At 41.8% G+C, this 21,167-nt stretch overlaps 1 protein-coding gene across 3 annotated transcripts in view; it reads left to right on the top strand.

The window, feature by feature from the left end:
- Positions 1–21,167, top strand: part of mast3a (microtubule associated serine/threonine kinase 3a) — a 284,903-nt gene that overhangs the window by 20,003 nt on the left and 243,733 nt on the right. For 2 of the 3 annotated variants that reach the window (XM_061919803.1, XM_061919802.1), the window contains exons 1-2: positions 3,402–3,872; positions 20,456–20,544. In XM_061919803.1, the coding sequence (XP_061775787.1) occupies positions 3,787–3,872; positions 20,456–20,544 (175 nt within the window). In that variant the 5' untranslated portion in view covers positions 3,402–3,786. Of the gene's footprint in view, positions 1–3,401; positions 3,873–20,455; positions 20,545–21,167 lie in introns of those variants that run through there. The other variant, XM_061919804.1, reaches the window with a different exon arrangement.

Below are 21,167 nucleotides of genomic sequence, written 5' to 3'. Positions count from 1 at the left end.
ACGAGCATTCCTCAACGTTGTCAGTCTTTTTTGCCACTTGTGCCAGCTTTTTTGAAAAGTGTTTCAAATGAGCTAATATTTGCAAGTAATAACAACCTTTTACAGTTCGAACATTAAGTATCTTGTCTTTGCAGTCAATTCAATTGAATATAGGTTGAAAAGGATTTGCAAATCATTTCTGTTTTCATATTCTGTTTTTATTTACCGTTTACACAACATGACAACTTCACTGGTTTTGGGTTTTGTAGAACTAATAGACAATTAAGAACATGCGTACTGGCGGGACAAGGAACATGGGTTGAAAGCAGGAAAATAAAGAACAAGGTCCAAGATGTCATGTGGGCTCATGACAAAAGCATGTAATGTATGTTATTCACATGTGAATGATGCTGTATAATAGACGGTATTTATGTTATTCACATGTGAATAATGCTGTACAACAGACGGTATCTATGTTATTCACATGTGAATAGTGCTGTATAATAGATGGTATTTATGTTATTCACATGTGAATAATGCTGCAAATAGATTGTATTTATATTATTTAAATGTGAATAATAATGTAAATAGACTGGATTTATATTATTTACATGTGAATAATGCTGTATATTAAACTGTATTTATGTTATGCACATGTGAATAATGCTGTATAATAAACTGTATTTATAATATTCACATGTGAATAATGCTGTATAATAAACTGTATTTATAATATTCACATGTGAATAATGCTGTATAATAGACAGTATTTATATTATTCACATGTGAATAATGCTGTATAATAGACTGTATTTATGTTATTCACATGTAAATAGGCCTGCATAACAGACTGTATTGTTATTATTCACATGTGAATAATGCTGTATAATATACTGTATTTATGTTATTCACATGTGAATAGTGAGGTAAATAGACTGTATATATATTATTCACATGTGAATAATGCTGTATAATAGACTGTATTTATATTATTCACATGTGAATAATGCTGTAAACATACTGTATTTATATTATTCACAAGTGAATAATGCTGTGTAATAGATTGTATTTATGTTATTAACATGTGAATAATGCTGTATAATAGACTGTATTTATGTTATTCACATGTGAATAATGCCGTATAATAGACTGTATTTATGTTATTCACACGTAACGCCGCATAACAGACTGTATTTATGTTATTCACATGTGAATAACGCCGTATAACATATTGTATTTATGTTATTCACAAGTGAATAACGCCGTATAACATATTGTATATATGTTATTCACATGTGAATAACGCTGTATAACAGACTGTATTTAGGTTATTCAAATGTGAATAATGCTGTATAGTAAAATGTATTTATGTTATCTACATGTGAATAATGCCGTATAGCAGACTGTATTTATATTATTCGCATGTGAATAATGCTGTATAACAGATTGTATTTATGTTATTCACATGTGAATAATGCTGTATAACAGACTGTATTTATGTTATTCACATGTGAATAATGCCGCATAACAGACTATATTTATGGTATTCACACGTGAATAAAGCCGTATAATAGATTGTATTTATGTTATTCACATGTAAATAATGCTGTATAACAGACTGTATTTATGTTATTCACATGTGAATAATGCCGCATAACAGACTATATTTATGGTATTCACACGTGAATAAAGCCGTATAATACTGTATTTATGTTATTCACATGTAAATAATGCTGTATAACAGACTGTATTTATATTATTCTCATGTGAATAATGCTGTATAACAGACTGTATTTATGTTATTCACACGTGAATAATGCCGCACAACAGACTGTATTTATGGAATTCACACGTGAATAATGCCGTATAATAGACTGTATTTATATTATTCACACGTGAATAATGCTGCATACTAGACTATATTTATATTATTCACACGGGAATAACGCTGTATAACAGACTGTATTTATATTATTCGCATGTGAATAATGCTGTATAACAGATTGTATTTATGTTATTCACATGTGAATAATGCTGTATAACAGAGTGTATTTATGTTATTCACATGTAAATAATGCTGTATAACAGACTGTATTTATATTATTCTCATGTGAATAATGCTGTATAATAGACTGTATTTATGTTATTCACACGTGAATAATGCCGCACAACAGACTGTATTTATGGCATTCACACGTGAATAATATAATTCGATTATACATCCATTTTTTCGATTCAACGCGATTCTCGACTCAAAAACGATATTTTTCCGATTCAAAACGATTCTGTATTCATTCAATACATAGGATTTCAGCAGGATCTACCCCAGTCTGCTGACATGCCAGCAGAGTAGTAGATTTAAAAGGCTTTTATAATTGTAAAGAACAATGTTTTATCAACTGATTGCAATAATGTAAATTTGTTTCAACTATTAAAAGAACTAAAAGTATGACTTATTTTATCTTTGTGAAAACATTGGACACAGTGTGTTGTCAAGCTTATGAGATGCGATGCAAGTGTAAGCCACTGTGACACTATTGTTCTTTTTTTTTTTTCTTTATAAATGTCTAATGATAATGTCAATGAGGGATTTTTAATCACTGCTATGCTGAAATTATAACTAATATTGATACCGTTGTTGTTAATATTCATTTTTGTTTCACTACTTTTGGTTTGTTCTGTGTCGTGTTTGTGTCTCCTCTCAATTGCTCTGTTTATTGCAGTTCTGAGTGTTGCTGGGTAAGGTTCGGTTTTGGAATTGGATTGCATTGTTATGGTATTGCTGTGTATTGTTTTGTCCATCCATCCATTTTCCACCGCTTATTCCCTTTCGGGGTTGCGGGGGGCGCTGGCGCCTATCTCAGCTACAATCGGGCCGAAGGCAGGGTACACCCTGGACAAGTCGCCACCTCGTTGCAGGGCCAAAACAGATAGACAGACAACATTCACACTCACATTCACACACTAGGGCCAATTTAGTGTTGCCAATTAACGTATCCCCAGGTGCATGTCTTTGGAAGTGGGAGGAAGCCGGAGTACCCGGAGGGAACCCACGCATTCACGGGGAGAACATGCAAACTCCACACAGAAAGATCCCGAGCCTGGATTTGAACCCAGGACTGCAGGAACTTCGTATTGTGAGGCAGACGCACTAACCCCTCTGCCACCGTGAAGCCCGTATTGTTTTGTTGGATTGATAAAAAAAAAAAAAAATAATTACAATTTTTTTTAAATCGACTTTTTTTAAATGTCTGAATCGCACAACGTGAGAATCGCGATTCCGATTTTTTCCCCCACACCCCTAATAATTAATATAATTATGACCCAGTTTTTTGGGGTTATTTTCCGTATTTTATATGGCAGCACTTGGACACAACACCATTTCCTCCTCCCTTCAGTCGCCAGACAATGCGCATGCGCTGACAGCACTTGAACGCCACACCATTTCCTCCTCCCTTCAGTCGCCGAGCACTGGAAAGTTTTTATCACTCTTATTTGTTTTTTTGCATCTTATCAGTCGACAATGTCTCGCACTGCAGGAGACAGACTTTTTTTTTTTGTACGTGACAGGGCGTAGCGGAGGTGGGACGGACATGGCCGTAGGAAACCGCTCGTTGTCGTCGAAATGGCGAGCCGCAGGGTCTGGGGGTCTGCTCTTTTTTTACCCGGGCTGAATGGACTTTTTTCCGCCTTGGAAGCTGCGGGTTAAGCTAAGCTAAACTAAGCTAAGCTAAGCTAAGCTAACTGGCTCCGGCGAAGACACACCGAGCGGACTCTTTGACATGTAGACGGCCTTAATCGATCACCATGTCTGACCAAAACCATTACTGGACGGTGCTGCCGAGCTACAAGAGTAGTTTTGTCACCGGGGCCATGATGAAAAGATCCAGAGGGTAAAGACAACACCGCTTTGTTATTGCTTTCCCCCCCCCCAAATCATCACGTTCGCTCCTCTTATGACAGCTGCACAAACAAACCAAACACGCATTTAACTTCACCCGTAAGCTATCTTAAGTTTGTGCAACGTTTACCCAGCCACAGCATCCTGTTTGCTGACATTGACAACAGCATCGTGACAGCCTCCAGCGATACCGAATATCGATAAGTATGCATGTTGCAATCGCCCCTCGTTGTTATTCAGACAAGGGAACGTCTGCTTTTTCTGCAGACTGCATTGTCTGCACAAAAAAAAAAACCCAAAAAGACACAACGTACTAGACCAGATCGATATCAACCCCTATGGTATCCTATGCGCTTTTGTCGATGGTGATCGGATTAGTGAATGATTGGCTCGTCTATAGCAGAGCATATGTACTTTTAACTAGGCCATGGGTGTCAAACTCTGGCCCGCAGGCCAAATTTGGCCCGCCGTGTAATTTCACTTGGCCCTTGAGGCAATATCAAATTAACATTAGAGCTGGCTGTAACACCGCATTCACCGCCAACCATCTCGATTTTCCCGGGATACTCCCGAAGTTCAGTGCCCCCTGCCCCCAAATTCCATCCCGGACAACGATATTTGGGGTGGGCTTTGGCGTTCTCTACAACCTGTCTCCACGTCCTCTTTTCCTCTATACCGGGGGTCGGGGAACTTTTTTTGACTGAGAGAGCCAAGAAGCCAAATATTATAAAATTTATTTCTGTAAGAGCCATATAATATATATTTTTTTAACACTGAACACAACTAAACGTGTGCATTTTTAAGTAAGACCAACATTTCTAGAGAGTAATAATTGGTATCTTATTCTTTGTAATAACATTGTTATTCTGAAGTTAACTGTGGAGGGGGCGTGGCCTGCGGGCCTGCATCGAAGCGGGGTGTTGCCAGGACCGGCCTAGAAATCAGCGAAAGGTGCGTCTATAACCCACCTGGGCCTTGTTGTCTAATCACCTGTTGCTCTGTTTATAAACAGCAGCTAGGAGAAGAGACGGGGTTGGAGCTGGAGCCAGAACGAAAGAGTAAAAGACAATTGCTGGAAAGCAACTGAGAGACTTATTAAAAAACAAAACAATATTGTAACCCTGAAACAGGCTCTCATGTCGGTGCTTGGTGGTCTGAAGAACCCCCAGGAAGGCAAGCCCCACAATAAACAATAATAAATAAATAACTTCTTACCATTAACGCAACTTCTTGAACAGCTGCGGTAGAAAATGCATGAAAATGTTTTATATTTTGAACGTTATTTTCAACACTGGGATGACAAGTGGAATTATTTATTACTTATCGTGTTAAGCAATGTCAGCTTAGATTTATCCGAGAGCCAGATGCAGTCATGAAAAGAGCCACATCTGGCTCGCGAGCCGTAGGTTCCCTACCCCTGCTCTATACAAACAGTGTGCCGGCCCAGTCACATAATATGTGCGGCTTACACACCCACCCACACACAAGTGAATGCAAGGCATACTTGGTCAACAGCCATACAGGTCACACTGAGGTTGGCCGTATAAATAACTTCCACACTGTTACAAATATGCGCCACACTGTGAACCCACACCAAACAAGAATGACACATTTTGGGAGAACATCTGCACCGTAACACAACATAAACACAACAGAACAAATACCCAGAACGCCTTGCAGCACTAACTCTTCCGGGACGCTACAATATACACTCCCCGGCTACCACCAAACCCCGTCCACCTCAACCCCACCACCGAAAAGAGGCATTCAACTTTTAATTATATTTTATTTGATATGCCATTGATATATTTTAATTATTATTATTATTTGAAACTCGATTTTGTATGTCACTATAAAGTTATTTAAGCATTGCTTGTTCAATATTCAATGCAAAACTTGTTTGGGTCCTTATTAAAAGGTTAATTTGTTCAACCTCGGCCCCGCAGCTTTGTTCGGTTTTAAATTTTGGCCCACTCTGTATTTGAGTTTGACACCCCTGAACTAGGCTGACCATGTTCTGAAATCCCCAAAGGAGGACACACACAGGCCTATGTCAGAAGATTAGAACAGGGGTGGGGAACCTATGGCTCGCGAGCCAGATCTGGCTCTTTAGATCAGTGGTTCTCAACCTTTTTTCAGTGATGTACCCCCTGTGAACATTTTTCTAATTCAAGTACCCCCTAATCCAAGGGTAGGGAACCTATGGATCTAGAGCAGGGGTGTCAAACTCAAACACAGAGTGGGCCAAAATTTCAAACTGAACAAAGCCGCGGGCCAAGGTTGAACAAATTTACCTTTTAATAAGGACCCAAACAAGTTTTGCATTTATTATTGAACAAGCAGGGCTTATATAACTTTATAGTGACATGCAAAATCGAGTTTCAAATAATAATAATTGAAAAATATCAATGGCATATCAAATAAGATTTAGATAAAAAATTCAATGCCTCTTTTCTATTTGCAGCCTTCTGAGGTAAATATCCAAATAAACTTTTTCCACAGGCTAATAACACATTTGGAAATAAAATAACAATAATGAATGAATCAAACATTCAAGCCTTGAATTAGCAAGAGAAAGTGCATGAATAAAATGTGAATTATTGCTCAGTTTGTTACACTGAATATGGAACAAGCAACGCTTATATAACGTAATAGTGCAAAATCAACTTTCACAAAACAAACGAAAAACATCAATGGTATATAAAAGAAAATCGAAATAAAAAATTGAATGCCTCTTTTCTATATGCAGCCTTCTGAGGTAAATATCAACATTAACTTTTTCCACAGGCTAATAAATTTAAAAATAAAATAAAGAGGTGAGCGGGGTTTGGTGGTAGCAAGGGGTGTATATCGTAGCATTCTGGAATAGTTAGTGCCGTAAGGGGTTCTGGGTCTTTGTTCCGTTGTGTTTATGTTCTGTTACGGCGTGGATGTTCTCCCGAAATGTGTTTGTCATTCTTGTTTGGTGTGGGTTCACAGTGTGGCGCATATTTGTAACAGTGTTAAAGTTGTTTATGCGGCCACCCTCGGGAATGGCTGTTGACCAAATATGCACGGCATTCACTTATGTGTGTGTAGAAGCCGCGTTTATAATGTGACAGGGGCCGGAACGCTGTTTGAATGGAGGAAAAACCGACGTGACGACTGGTTGTAGAGGACGCTAGAGGCAGTGCCTTTAATGCACGCCCCCAATATTGTTGTTCGGGTGGAAATCGGGAGAAATTCGGGAGAATGGTTGCCCAAGGAGACTTTTGAGGGGGTCACTGAAAATCGGGAGGGTTGGCAAGTATGAGTATTAGCGGTGAATGCGGTGTTATAATACCGGCGGGCCAGCTCTAATGTTAATTTGGTATTGCCTCAAGGGCCAAATGAAATTACACGGCGGGCCAAATTTGGCCCGCGGGCCAGAGTTTGACACCCATGCTCTAGAGCCAGATGTGGCTCTTTTGATGACTGCATCTGGCTCTCAGATAAATTTTAGTTGATATTGCTTAACACGATAAGTAATGAATAATTCCGCTGGTAATCACAGTGTCAAAAATAACGTTCAAAATATAAAATATTCTCATGCATTTTCATCCATCCATCCAGTTTATACCGCACCTATTCAAGAAATTGCATTAATGGTAAAAAGTGTTTTATTTATTGTTGGTTATCCTCAGAATAACAATGTTATTAAAAAGAACAAGAGACTTATTGTACTCTAAAAATGTTGGTCTTTCTTAAAAATGCATGCAGTTGTATTCAGTGTTAAAAAATAAATAAATTATATGGCTCTCACGGAAATACTTTTAAAAATATTTGGCTTGTATGGCCAAAAAGGTTCCCGACCCCTGCCCTAATGAGAGCAACGCATTTTTGGTTAAAAAAAAGAGATAAAGAAGGAAAATACAGCACTATGTCATCAGTTTCTGATTTATTAAATTGTATAACAGTACAAATTATTGCTCATTCTTAGTGGTCTTTCTTGAACTATTTGGGAAAAAAGATATAAAAATAACTAAAAACTTGTTGAAAAATAAACAAGTGATTCAGTTATAAATAAAGAATTCTACACATAGAAGTAATCATCAACTTAAAGTGCCCTCTTTGGGGATTGGACTAAAGATCCATCTGGATTCATCAACTTCATTCTAAATATTTCTTCCCAAAAAAAAAAAGAAATCTTTAACATCAATATTTATGGAACATGTCCACAAAAAAAATCGAGCTGTCAACACTGAATATTGCATTGTTGCATTTCTTTTCTCAGTTTATGAACTTACATTCATATTTTGTTGAAGTATTATTCAATATCATTATTCAAAATTGTTCTTTGAACTGAACTCTCGCGGCTGTGTTGGATCCACTATGGATTGAACTTTCACAGTATCATGTTAGACCCGCTCGACATCCATTGCTTTCGGTCCCCCAGAGGGGGAGGGTTGCCCACATTTGAGGTCCTCTCTAAGGTTTCTCATAGTCATCATTGTCACTGGCGTTCCACTGGGTGTGAGTTTTCCTTGCCCTTATGTGGGTCCTTCCGAGGATGTCGTAGTCGTAGTGGTTTGTACAGTCCTTTGAGACATTTGTGATTTAGGGCTATATAAATAAACATTGATTGATTGATTGAATAAATATATTTATAAAGGATTTTTGAATTGTTGCTATTTTTAGAATATTTAAAAAAAATCTCACGTACCCCTTGGCATATCTTCAAGTACCCCCATTTGAGAACTACTGCTTTAGATGACTGCATCTGGCTCTCCGATAAATCTAAGCTAACTCTGCTTAACACATGAAGTAATGAATAATTCCACTTCTTGTAATCAAAGTGTTAAAAATAACATTCATAATATAAAGCATGCCCGTGCATTTGAATCCATCCATCTTTTTTCTACTGCACTTATTCAAGAAGTTGCATTAAGGGTAAGAAGTGATTTATTTATTATTGGTTAGTTTAGGGTTCGCCCTACTGGGGGTTCTTCAGACCACCAAGTACCCACATGAGAGCCTTTTGTTTATTTTTTTATTTTTCAATAAGTCTCTCAGTTGCTTTCCGGCAATTGTCTTTTTCTCTTTCGTTCTCGCTCGCACTCTGGCTCTAGCCCCAACCCTGTCTCTTCTGCTGGCTGCTGCTTATAAACAGAGCGATGGGTGATTAGATAACAAGGCCCAGGTGGGCTATCTACGCAACGGTCGCCAATTTTGAGGCTGGTCCTGGCAACATCCCGCTTCGCTGCAGGCCCTCAGGCCACGCCCCCTCCACAGTTAGCTTCAGAATAACAATGTTATTACAAAGAATAAGAGACCTATTATACTCTAGAAATGTTGGTCTTACTTAAAAATGCACGCGTTCAGTTGTGTTCAGTGTTGAAAAAAATATTATAAAATATTTAAACTTTTTGGATTCTTGGCTCTCTCAGCCAAAAAGGTTGCCGACCCTTGCATTAGAATGTTGTGATAAAGTCCTTTACTTTCTGTAATGCAACTATCCATCCATCCATTTTCTACCGCTTATTCCCTTTGGGGTCGTGGGAGGCGCCGGTGCCTATCTCAGCTACAATCGGGCGGAAGGTGGGGTACACCCTGGACAAGTCACCCCTCATCGCAGGGCCAACACAGATAGACAGACAACATTCACACTCACATTCACACACTAGGGCCAATTTAGTGTTGCCAATCAACCTATCCCCAGGTGCATGTCTTTGGAAGTGGAGAACATGGGGAGAACATGCAAACTCCACACAGAAAGATCCCGAGCCCGGGATTGAAACCCAGACTACTAAGGACCTTCGTATTGTGAGGCAGACGCACTAACCCCTCTGCCACCGTGAAGCCCGTAATGCAACTAAAACATGAAAATGTCATACATTCCGGATTCATTACACATCAACTGAAATATTGCAAGCCTTTTATTATTTTATTATTAATGATTATGGCATCCATCTTAAGAAAACTCCATCTATCCATTTTCTTCCGCTTATCTGAGGTCGGGTTGCGGGGGCAGCAGCCTAAGCAGGGAAGCCCACACTTCCCTCTCCCCAGCCACTTCGTCCAGCTCTTCCCGGGGGATCCCGAGGCGTTCCCAGGCCAGCCGGGAGACATAGTCTTCCCAACGTGTCCTGGGTCTTCCCCGTGGCCTCCTACCGATCGGACATGCTTGAAACACCTCCCTAGGGAGGTGCTCGGGTGGCATCCTGACCACATGCCCTAACCACCTCATATGGCTCCTCTCGATGTGGAGGAGCAGCGGCTTTACTTTGAGTTCCTCCCGGATGGCAGAGCTTCTCACCCTATCTCTAAGGGAGAGCCCCGCCACACGGCGGAGGAAACTCATTTGGGCCGCTTGTACCCGCTATCTTATCCTTTCGGTCATGACCCAAAGCTCATGACCATAGGTGAGGATGGGAACGTAGATCGACCGGTAAATTGAGAGCTTTGCCTTCTGGCTCAGCTCCTTCTTCACCACAGCGGATCGGTACAACGTCCGCATTACTGAAGACGCCGCACCGATCCGCCTGTCGACCTCACGATCCACTTTTCCCTCACTCGTGAACAAGACTCCCAGGTACTTGAACTCCTCCACTTGGGGCAAGATCTCCTCCCCAAACCGGAGATGGCACTCTCCACCCTTTTACCGACGAGAACCATGGACTCGGACTTGGAGGTGCTGATTCTCATCGCAGTCGCTTCACACTCGGCTGCGAAACGATCCAGTGAAAGTTGAAGATCTTGGCCAGATGAAACCATCAGGACCACATCATCTGCAAAAAGCAGAGACCTAATCCTGCAGCTCAAAACATCCTATCTCAAAAAGTTAGAATATTTCCTCAGACCAAGTAAAAAAAAAAGATTTATAACAGCAAAACAAAATCAAACATTTGAAAATTTTAATGAATGCACTGAGTACTTGGTTGGGAATCATTTTGCACGGATTACTGCATCAATGCGGAGTGGCATGGGGGCAATAAGCCTGTGGCATTCCTCAGGTGTTATGGATGCCCAGGATGCTTCAATAGCGGCCTTTAGCTTATTTGCATTATTGGGTCTGGTGTCTTTCAGCTTCTTCTTCACAATACCCCACAAATTCTCTATGAGGTTCAGGTCAGGGAAGTTGGCTGGCCAATCAAGGCCAGTAATAACATGGTCAGTACACCAATTACTGGTGGTTTTGGCACTGTGGGCAGGTGCCAGATCATGCTGGAAAATGAAATCATCATCTCCATAGAGCTTTTCAACAGATGGAAGCATGTAGTGCTCTAAAATCTCTTGGTACACAGCTTCATTGACTCTGGACTTGATGAAACACAGTGGACCAACACCAGCAGCTGACATGGCTCCCCAAACCATTGCTGAGTGTGGGAACTTCACACTGGATTTCAAGCAACTTGGATTTTACCACCTCTCCAGCCTTCCTACAGAGTCTAGCGCCTTGACTTCCAAATAAAATACAAATCTTGCTTTCCTCTGAAAACAGGACTCTGGACCACTTTGCAACTGTCCAGTGCTTCTTTTCCATAGCCCAAGTCAGACGCTTCTTCTGTTGTCTTGAGTTCAGGAGTGGCTTGACCATGGGAATACGGCTATTTGTAGCTGTATCTGTTGAAAAGCTCTATAGAGATGATGATTTCATTTTTCAGCATGATCTGGCACCTGCCCACAGTGCCAAAACCACCAGTAACAGGTGTACTGACCATGGCATTACTGTCCTCGATTAGCCTGCCAACTCCCGTGACCTGAACCACGGAAGAGTTACTGCTGCAAAGGGTTCCGGGTATTGGTTCTGTTGTGTTTATGTTGTGTTACGGTGCAGATGTTCTCCCGAAATGTGTTTGTCATTCTTGTTTGGTGTGAGTTCAGAGTGTGGCGCATATTTGTAACAGTGTTCAAGTTGTTTATACGGACCCCCTCAGTGGGACCTGTATGGCTGTTGACCAAGTATGCCTTGATTATCAATCAATCCACTACCCTGCTCTCTCGCTCTCTCTGTCTCTGTCTCTGCCTCGCCCCGCCCCCCACGAATGCAGTTGCGTGCGCTCACCTTTACAATTTGTTTGGTTTTCAACCCCTTCTTAATCCTGGACGTACATTGACAATACACACAACCCTGACTCAAAATGCCGGACATTTGCGGCATTTAAAAAAACCCCGCCCAGACAGCCCCGCAAAAGAGGACATGTCCGTGGAAAAGAGGATGTCTGGTCAGTCTAACTTCAACGATGACTATAAATGGGCCCTGTAACGATTATAGTTTGTGACATCCCCTATCTCCCCGCATCATGTCTTAATATAGATGCGAAACATCTTGCTGTGTGTATTTATATTTACAAATTATTTCGGAAAGTGTTTGATTACACGGTGCACTCACCAGCCACATCCCAAGGTTCCCCTGCACAATCTGAGCACCCTTATGAGCACATAAATATAATTATGCTCATGCTCAGGCGAGATTGACATTCACTAATTTGTTTATTATTGTCTCTGTGGATGACATTTTAGAGCAGATGTCAAACCTGTCCCCCAACAATTGGCTCTAAAAGTACCACTGATAGTCACACACACACTAGGTGTGGTGAAATTAACTTTTGCATTTGACCCATCCCCTTGTTGCACCCCCTGGGAGGTGAGGGGAGCAGTGGGCAGCAGCGTTGGTCGCGCTCGGGAGTCATTTTGGTGATTTAACCCCCCCAATTCCAACCCTTGATGCTGAGTGCCAAGCAGGGAGGTAATGGGTACCATTTTTATAGTCTTTAGTATGACTCGGCCGGGGTTTGAACTCACAACCTACCAATCTCAGTGTTATTATTATGCTCAGGCGAGATTGACATTGATTAATATGTTTATTACTGTCAATGTGGACGACATTTAGATTCAATTTGATTGATTTTAGAGCAGATAGGCAACACTAAATTGGCCCTAGTGTGTGAATGTGAGTGGGAATGTTGTCTGTCTATCTGTGTTGGCCTTGCGACGAGGGAAGGACTTGTCCAGGGTGTACCCCGCCTTCCGCCCGAAAGCAGCTGAGATAGGCTACAGCACCCCCCGCGAACCCAAAAGGGACAAGAGGTAGAACATGGATGGATCTCCCCCCCCCAAGTACGACCTTAGACAACAATTGGCTCTCAAAGTACCACCATAAAGTACCACTGATAGTCACACATGCACTAGGTGTGGTAAAATTAACCTCTGCATTCGACCCATCCCCTTGTTCCACCCCCTGGGAGGTGCAGGGAGCAGTCAGCAGCAGCGGTGGCTACGCTCGGGAATCATTTTGGTGATTTAACCCCCAATTCTAACCCTTGATGCTGAGTGCCAAGCAGGGAGGTAATGGGTCCTACTTTTTTAGTCTTTGCTAGGACTCGGCCGGGTTTTGAACTCACGACCTACCGATCTCAGGGCGTACATTCTAACCACAAGGTCACTGAGCAGGATAATGGCCATTATTTAAATGCAGTAGCGTAGCATAGGAACTAATTAAAACAAGGAATATGTTTTATTTAACAAGCATACAGGACTGTCTCAGTGTGATAAAGTCCTTTATTTTCTGTAATGCAACTAAAAACATGAAAATGTCATACATTCTGGATTCATTACACATCAACTGAAATATTGCAAGCCTTTTATTATTTTAATATTGCTGATTATGGCATACAGCTTAAGAAAACTCAAAACTCCTATCCCAAAATTTTTTTCACTTTTCCACTTTGCATCAGTCATACTTAGATGATCTCGGGCCCAGAGAAGCCGGCGGCGTTTCTGGATGTTGTTGATAAATGGCTGTCGCTTTGCAAAGTAGAGTTTTAACTTGCACTTACAGATGTAGCGAGAAACTGTCTTTAATGACAGTGGTTTTCTGAAGTGTTCCTGAGCCCATGTGGTGATATCCTTTAGGGATTGATGTCGGTTTTTGATACAGTGCCGTCTGAGGGATCGAAGGTCACGGTCATTCAATGTTGGTTTCCGGCCATGCCGCTTACGTGGAGTGATTTCTCCAGATTCTCTGAAATTTTCGATGATATTATGCACTGTAGATGTTGCAATCCCTAAATTTCTTGCAATTGCACTTTGAGAAACGTTGTTCTGAAACTGTTTGACTATTTGCTCACGCAGTTGTGGACAAAGGGGTGTACCTCGCCCCATCCTTTCTTGTGAAAGACGGAGCATTTTTTGGGAAGCTGTTTTTATACCCAATCATGGCACCCACCTGTTCCCAATTAGCCTGCACACCTGTGGGATGTTCCAAATAAGTGTTTGATGAGAATTCCTCAACTTTATCAGTATTTATTGGCACCTTTCCCAACTTCTTTGTCACGTGTTGCTGGCATCAAATTCTAAAGTTAATGATTAATTGCAAAAAAAAACTATGTTTATCAGTTTGAACATCAAATATGTTGTCTTTGTTGCATATTCAACTGAATATGGGTTGAAAGGGATTTGCAAATCATTGTATTCCGTTTATATTTACATCTAACACAATTTCCTAACTCATATGTCTTGACAATGCTGACACACCAATAGTTGTTATAAAGCAGGAGCTCTGTAGTGTTTTAGGAATTTGCTGCAAAAATGTTAATGTAGAACCAAGCTTTGAACTGAACCCGGGGCCCGGTTTGGTGTCATTCTTGGGCCGGTTAGACCCTGTCAATTGAATAGCCCAGGGGTGGGTTAGTTGGTGTTTATTGCTGTTAGGGTGTATTCACACTTGTCATTTTTGGTCTGGTAAAACGGACTACAGTCATTCTACTCTACTGGTAAGGTTTGTTTGGTCATTTGTGAACGCAGTGCAGGAAGAAAAAAAAGGACCGAACCATCCAGGGTCTGCTTGACAGTGGACTATAGTCCTGAATGAGGCAGATGACCAAACCAACAGACCAAAACACCGGGTGTGATGTCACCAAATGCGAGCGATGCAAAGCAAACCCCAACAAAATCATCAACAAAACAAATGATATTTTAGCCGAGAACTTTTTGGATGTATTTTAAAGAAATAATTAATAGCCCTTTGTTACTTCTCAGCTTGTACTAAGATCTGGCATACAAAGTCCCCCGGTAGACGTGTGAGGTTGTCAGACAATGTAAATGTCACATGCGCCATCCAGTCAAGCACGGCTTTATGCACATGTTTACTTGTGAGCAGATGTACCTCCAAATTCTTCAGGACAAGCTAAAGTCATCAGCCCGGAGGTTGGGTCTTGGGTGCAGTTGGGTGTTCCAACAGGACAATGACCCCAAACACAGGTCAAAAGTGGTACAGGAATGGCTAAATTAAGCTAGAATCAAGGTTTTAGAATGGCCTTCCCAAATTCTTGCCAAACTTGAGACCTCCAAATTCGAATTTGGTAGATGGGGGGAGGGGGTTGAGGTTCAAGCAGCATACCCCTTCCCCTTCGAGCTGTCCTGGATGAAATCATTTTGGAACTTGCAAGCGTATTTCTTCTTATTACTCGTCGTCGCCATGTCTGTTCTTCGTTCTTCTGCGTCTTCTTCTTGTTGTGTGTGCGGTCGTGCTCTGAGCTCCAAAAGCTGTAGATTTCATTGTAGCGTCCCGGAAGAGTTAGTGCTGCAAGGGATTCTGGGTATGTGTTCTGTTGAGTGTGCTCGAAGATCACACTCTATGTTTGGATCCTTTGTTTGCAAGACTGCTTCATTTTTCTGTTACATGAGATCAAAACTCTTCATACCTTCCCTTCGCTCTCCCGGTTCCTCCATCTTGGGTTCACGAAAACGGCAGCCATGCGCGTTCCTAACAGGAAAACAAAGGTTACCAAAAGGAAATTTAACAAAATAAGAGTACTGACGGGAAGTAAATACAGAAACAAGGACAACCAACAGAAATGAAGTGACTGATCTCCTCATCATCCATCCATCCATCCATCTTCTTCCGCTTATCCGAGGTCGAGTCGCGGGGGCAACAGCCTAAGCAGGGAAGCCCAGACTTCCCTCTCCCAAGCCACTTCGTCTAGCTCTTCCCGGGGGATCCCGAGGCGTTACTAGGCCAGCCGGGAGACATAGTCTTCCCAACGTGTCCTGGGTCTTCCCCGTGGCCTCCTACCGGTTGGACGTGCCCTAAACACCTCCATAGGGAGGCGTTCAGGTGGCATCCCGACCAGATGCCCGAACCACCTCATCTGGCTCCTCTCAATGTGAAGGAGCAGCGGCTTTACTTTGAGTTCCTCCCGGATGGCAGAGCTTCTCACCCTATCTCTAAGGGAGAGACCCGCCACACGGCGGAGGAAACTCATTTTGGCTGCTTGTACCCTTGATCTTATCCTTTCGGTCATGACCCAAAGCTCATGACCATAGGTGAGGATTGGAACGTGGATCGACCGGTAAATTGAGAGCTTTGCCTTCCGGCTCAGCTCCTTCTTCGCCACAACGGATCGGTACAACGTCCGCATTACTGAAGACGCCGCACCGATCCGCCTGTCGATCTCACCATCCACTCTTCCCTCACTCGTGAACAAGACTCCTAGGTACTTGAACTCCTCCACTTGGGGCAGGGTCTCCTCCCCAACCCGGAGATGGCATTCCACCCTTTTCCGGGCGAGAACCATGGACTCGGACTTGGAGGTGCTGATTCTCATTCCGGTCGCTTCACACTCTGCTGCGAACCGATTCAGTGAGAGCTGAAGATCCCGGCCAGATGAAGCCGTCAGGACCACATCATCTGCAAAAAGCAGAGACCTAATCCTGCGGTCACCAAACCGGAACCCCTCAACGCCTTGACTGCGCCTAGAAATTTTAGGCGATCTCCTCATCATTCCAACACATTTAGCTACTTTTTTCCTTGGATAACTTATATGATGCTTCCATGAGATATTTTCATCTATTACCACTCCTAAGATTACATTTTGTTGAACATATTCTATTGGTGTATCATAAATAACAATCCTATTCGGTGTCTTAATTTTACGATTCCTAAAGAGCATGATTTTGGTCTTCTTTAAAATCAGAGACAATTTGTTTGTCTCTGAATTTAAAGAAGACCAAAATCATGGTAATGAGCGCGACTTCCGGAAATGAGCGTCCTTTCTGATTTCAATGCGTTGCTGTTGTTGGCATCGGTAAGTCTGCTGTGGTTGTGTAGACCCACACGGGAGTGACAGTCTCTGTTGCACTTGGTGCATTTGTAGATCCAGTCAGCAACAGGATGTACAAACCCAGTTTCCATATGAGTTGGGAAATTGTGTTAGATGTAAATATAAACAGAATACAATGATTTGCAAATCATTTTCAACCCATATTCAGTTGAATATGCTACAAAGACCACATATTTGATGTTCAAACTGATAAACATTTTTTTTGCAAATAATCATTAACTTTAGAATTTGATGCCAGCAACACGTGACAAAGAAGTTGGGAAAGGTGGCAATAAATACTGATAAAGTTGAGGAATGCTCATCGAACACTTATTTGGAACATCCCACAGGTGTGCAGTCTAATTGGGAACAGGTGGGTGCCATGATTGGGTATAAAAACAGCTTCCCAAAAAATGCTCAGTCTTTCACAAGAAAGGATGGGGCGAGGTACACCCCTTTGTCCACAACTGCGTGAGCAAATAGTCAAACAGTTTAAGAACAATGTTTCTCAAAGTGCAATTGCAAGAAATTTCATCAAAAGGTTCAGAGAATATGGAGAAATCACTCCACGTAAGCGGCATGGCCGGAAACCAGCATTGAATGACCGTGACCTTCGATCCCTCAGACAGACCTGTATCAAAACCCGACATCAATCTCTAAAGGATATCACCACATGGGCTCAGGAACACTTCAGAAAACTACTGTCACTAAATACAGTTTGTCGATACATCTGTAAGTGCAAGTTAAAGCTCTACTATGGCAAAAGCCATTTATCAACAACATCCTGAAACGCTGCCGGCTTCTCTGGGCACGAGATCATCTAAGATGGACTGATGCAAAGTGGAAAAGTGTTCTGTGGTTTGACGAGTCCACATTTCAAATTGTTTTTGGAAATATTCGACATTGTTTCATCCGGACCAAAGGGGAGGCGAAACATCCAGACTGTTATCGACGCAAAGTTCAAAAGCCAGCATCTGTGATGGTATGGAGGTGCATTAGTGCCCAAGGCATGGGTAACTTACACATCTGTGAAGGCACCATTAATGCTGAAAGGTACATACAGGTTTTGGAACAACATATGCTGCCATCTAAGCGCCGTTTTTTTCATGGACGCCCCTGCTTATTTCAGCAAGACAAAGCTTTTCCACATTCAGCACGGCTTCATAAAAAAAGAGTGAGGGTACTTTTCTGGCCCACCTGTCGTCCAGACCTGTCTCCAATGGAAAATGTGTGGCGCATTATGAAGCGTAAAATACAACAGCGGAGACCCCGGACTGTTGAACGACTGAAGCTCTACATAAAACAAGATTGGGAAAGAATTCCACTTTCAAAGCTTCAACAATTAGTTTCCTCAGTTCCCAAACATTTATTGACCGTTGTTAAAAGAAAAGGTGATGTAACACAGTGGTGAACATGCCCTTTCCCATCTACTTTGGCACGTGTTGCAGCCATGAAATTTAAAAGTTAATGATTATTTGTACAAAAAAAAAAGTTTATCAGTTTGAACATCAAATATGTTGTCTTTGTAGTGCATTCAATTGAATATGGGTTGAAAATGATTTGCAAATCATTGTATTCCGTTTATATTTACATCTAACACAATTTCCCAACTCATATGGAAAAGGGGTTTGTAGTTTAAAACACTTCTTTTATTAGCTGGGCTCATGAATCAGTCATGCCTCCCCACTTATTACTGCGCCTTTCAATAGAGCTCAGCAATTGAATGCATTGCCTCACTGTCAGAAGACATGCGTGACATTGAGAGAGTGCACTATTAAAGCTATAGACATGCTTGCAATGTCACAACAAGCTTCTACTGTAGTTTTATTCACTGCAGCTGAATCTCATCACAGTGACTCTTTCACATCCTTGTTGGTCTTTGGTCTTTTGGCACATCCTGGGAATGAAGAGGTTCTTACACAAGGGTTTGTGTTTTGCAGATGTTTCAAAATCAACCATGTATCAGCTCTTCTCTCTCTTTCAGTCTTTTTGTGTTGTGGGGCATAAACATGTACTTTTGCTGTAAGTGAGTGACGACCCAGAAATGTCGGAAGCTATTGATTCTCTCATCACCGTTAATTAATTTAGAGCCAGAAAGGTATGTGAGGGTGCCATCAATATATCTAGGATGAAAAAGTTGTTGGGATTACATTATTGTGGGTGATTGAAAGAAAAATGTGCGGGTTAAGGGTTAAATCAAAATTACTGAGGCAAAATATGCTTTAGGAGCACCGTCACTAAACCGGAGTTGAGCATATTTAGCTTCTTGGATTCGTTGCGTAAAGAACGTGCACAAAGAATAGCAATTAGAGATGTCCGATAATGGCTTTTTTGCCGATATTCCGATATTGTCCAACCGATAGCGATATATACAGTCGTGGAATTAACACATTGTTATGCCTAATTTTGATGTGATGCATTAAACAATGTAACAAGGTTTTCCAAAATCAATCAACTCAAGTTATGGAAAAAAATGCCAACATGGCACTGCCATATTTATATTTGAAGTCACAAAGTGCATTATTTTTTTGAACATGCTTCAAAACAGCAGCTTGGAATTTGGGACATGCTCTCCCTGAGAGAGCATGAGGAGGTTGAGGTGTGCTGGGTAGGGGTGGGGTGTATATTGTAGCGTCCTGGAAGAGTTAGTGCAGCAAGGGGTTCTGGGTATTTGTTCTGTTGTGTTTATGTTGTGGTACGGTGCGAAATGTGTTTGTCATTCTTGTTTGGTGTGGGTTCGCAGTGTGGCGCATATTTGTAACAGTGTTAAAGTTGTTTATACGGCCACCCTCGGTGTGACCTGTATGGCTGTTGACAAAGTATGCTTTGCATTCGCTTGTGCGTGTGAAAAGCCGTAGATATTATTTGACTGGGTCGACACGCAAAGGCGGTGCCTTTAAGGTTTATTGGTGCTCTGTACTTCTCTCTACGTCCGTATACACAGCGGCGTTTGAAAAGTCATGAATTGTACTTTTTGAAACCAATACCGATAATTTTAAAACCGATACCGATAATTTACGATGTTACACTTTAAAGTATTTATCGGCAGGATAATGTCGGTAGTCCGATATTATCGGACATCCCTACTTCTGACGTGTGTTTGGGGTCATTGTCCTGTTGGAACACCGAACTGGTGCTTTTTCATCGTCCCATTTAAAGCACCAGTTCCATTGGCAGCAAAACAGGCCCAGAGCATAATACATGCTTGACGGTAGGCATGGTGTTCCTGGGATTAAAGGCCTCACCTTTTCTCCTCCAAACACATTGCTGTGTACTGTGGCCAAACAGCTCAATTTTTGTTTCATCTGACATCACATGGACAAAGATAAGACCTTCTGGAGGAACTAGTATGCCAAAAAATAAAGAGTTGTAGACTTTATTGGAAACTCAAGACAGCCATGACATTATGTTCTTTACAAGTGCACGTAAACCTTTGACCACGACTGTATGGAAGCTTGCAAGCAAGCACATTGCATTCGTTTTTGCTCTAAACGTTGTTTTCCTCCTCTCGCAGAGCCCGCAACAACAAGAGGAGGAGTTTGGCGGTCGGGACCCCTTCGCCCACGCTCTCACGACCGCTTTCGCCTCTCCCACTTGCCACAGGTACTCCTGTGTTTTTGTGCTCCCTGGCGTGTCAGCTGAGATCTGCTTGTGATTATTGCTCGGCACAGGCTCGTTAGATGTGCAGTGGACACGATAACAAAAGGGGCGGGATTCGAAGCTTGTTTCGATGCCGAATGTCACAAGATCGCTTGCATTTCCCTCAGGTCTTATTGCGTTTTATTTCCTCCCACTAGAATGCATGAATAATTCCATGTTGGATCCTCCTTGGTGTCAGTGTTTGGAAATGTTCGAGCTTCCTGGCTAAATACCACTTGATAAAGCCCAATATAAGGCATCCAAAACAAATGCTGTTTTAAAATAGCATGTGTTAGTTCAAATGAAACCTATGAGGATTTTATTTTACACTCAAAACACTTCTTTGTGGTCCAGATCAGTGTTTTTCAACTACTATTTGGCTTAAAACATTTTTTGCAAACCAGTAATTATAGTCCGCAAATGATGTGTTGTTGTTGAGCGTCGGTGCTGTCTAGAGCTCGGCAGAGTAACCGTGTAACACTCAGTAGGTGGCAGCCGGTAGCTATTTGCTTTGTAGATGTCGGAAACAGCGGGAGGCAGGGTGCAGGTAAAAAGGTGGTTAAACCAAAAGTAATCAAAAGGTGAGT

Source organism: Nerophis ophidion, linkage group LG14 (assembly GCF_033978795.1).
Source record: "Nerophis ophidion isolate RoL-2023_Sa linkage group LG14, RoL_Noph_v1.0, whole genome shotgun sequence".
Lineage (NCBI taxonomy): Eukaryota > Metazoa > Chordata > Actinopteri > Syngnathiformes > Syngnathidae > Nerophis > Nerophis ophidion.
This window is presented reverse-complemented; position numbering and strand designations above follow the sequence as displayed.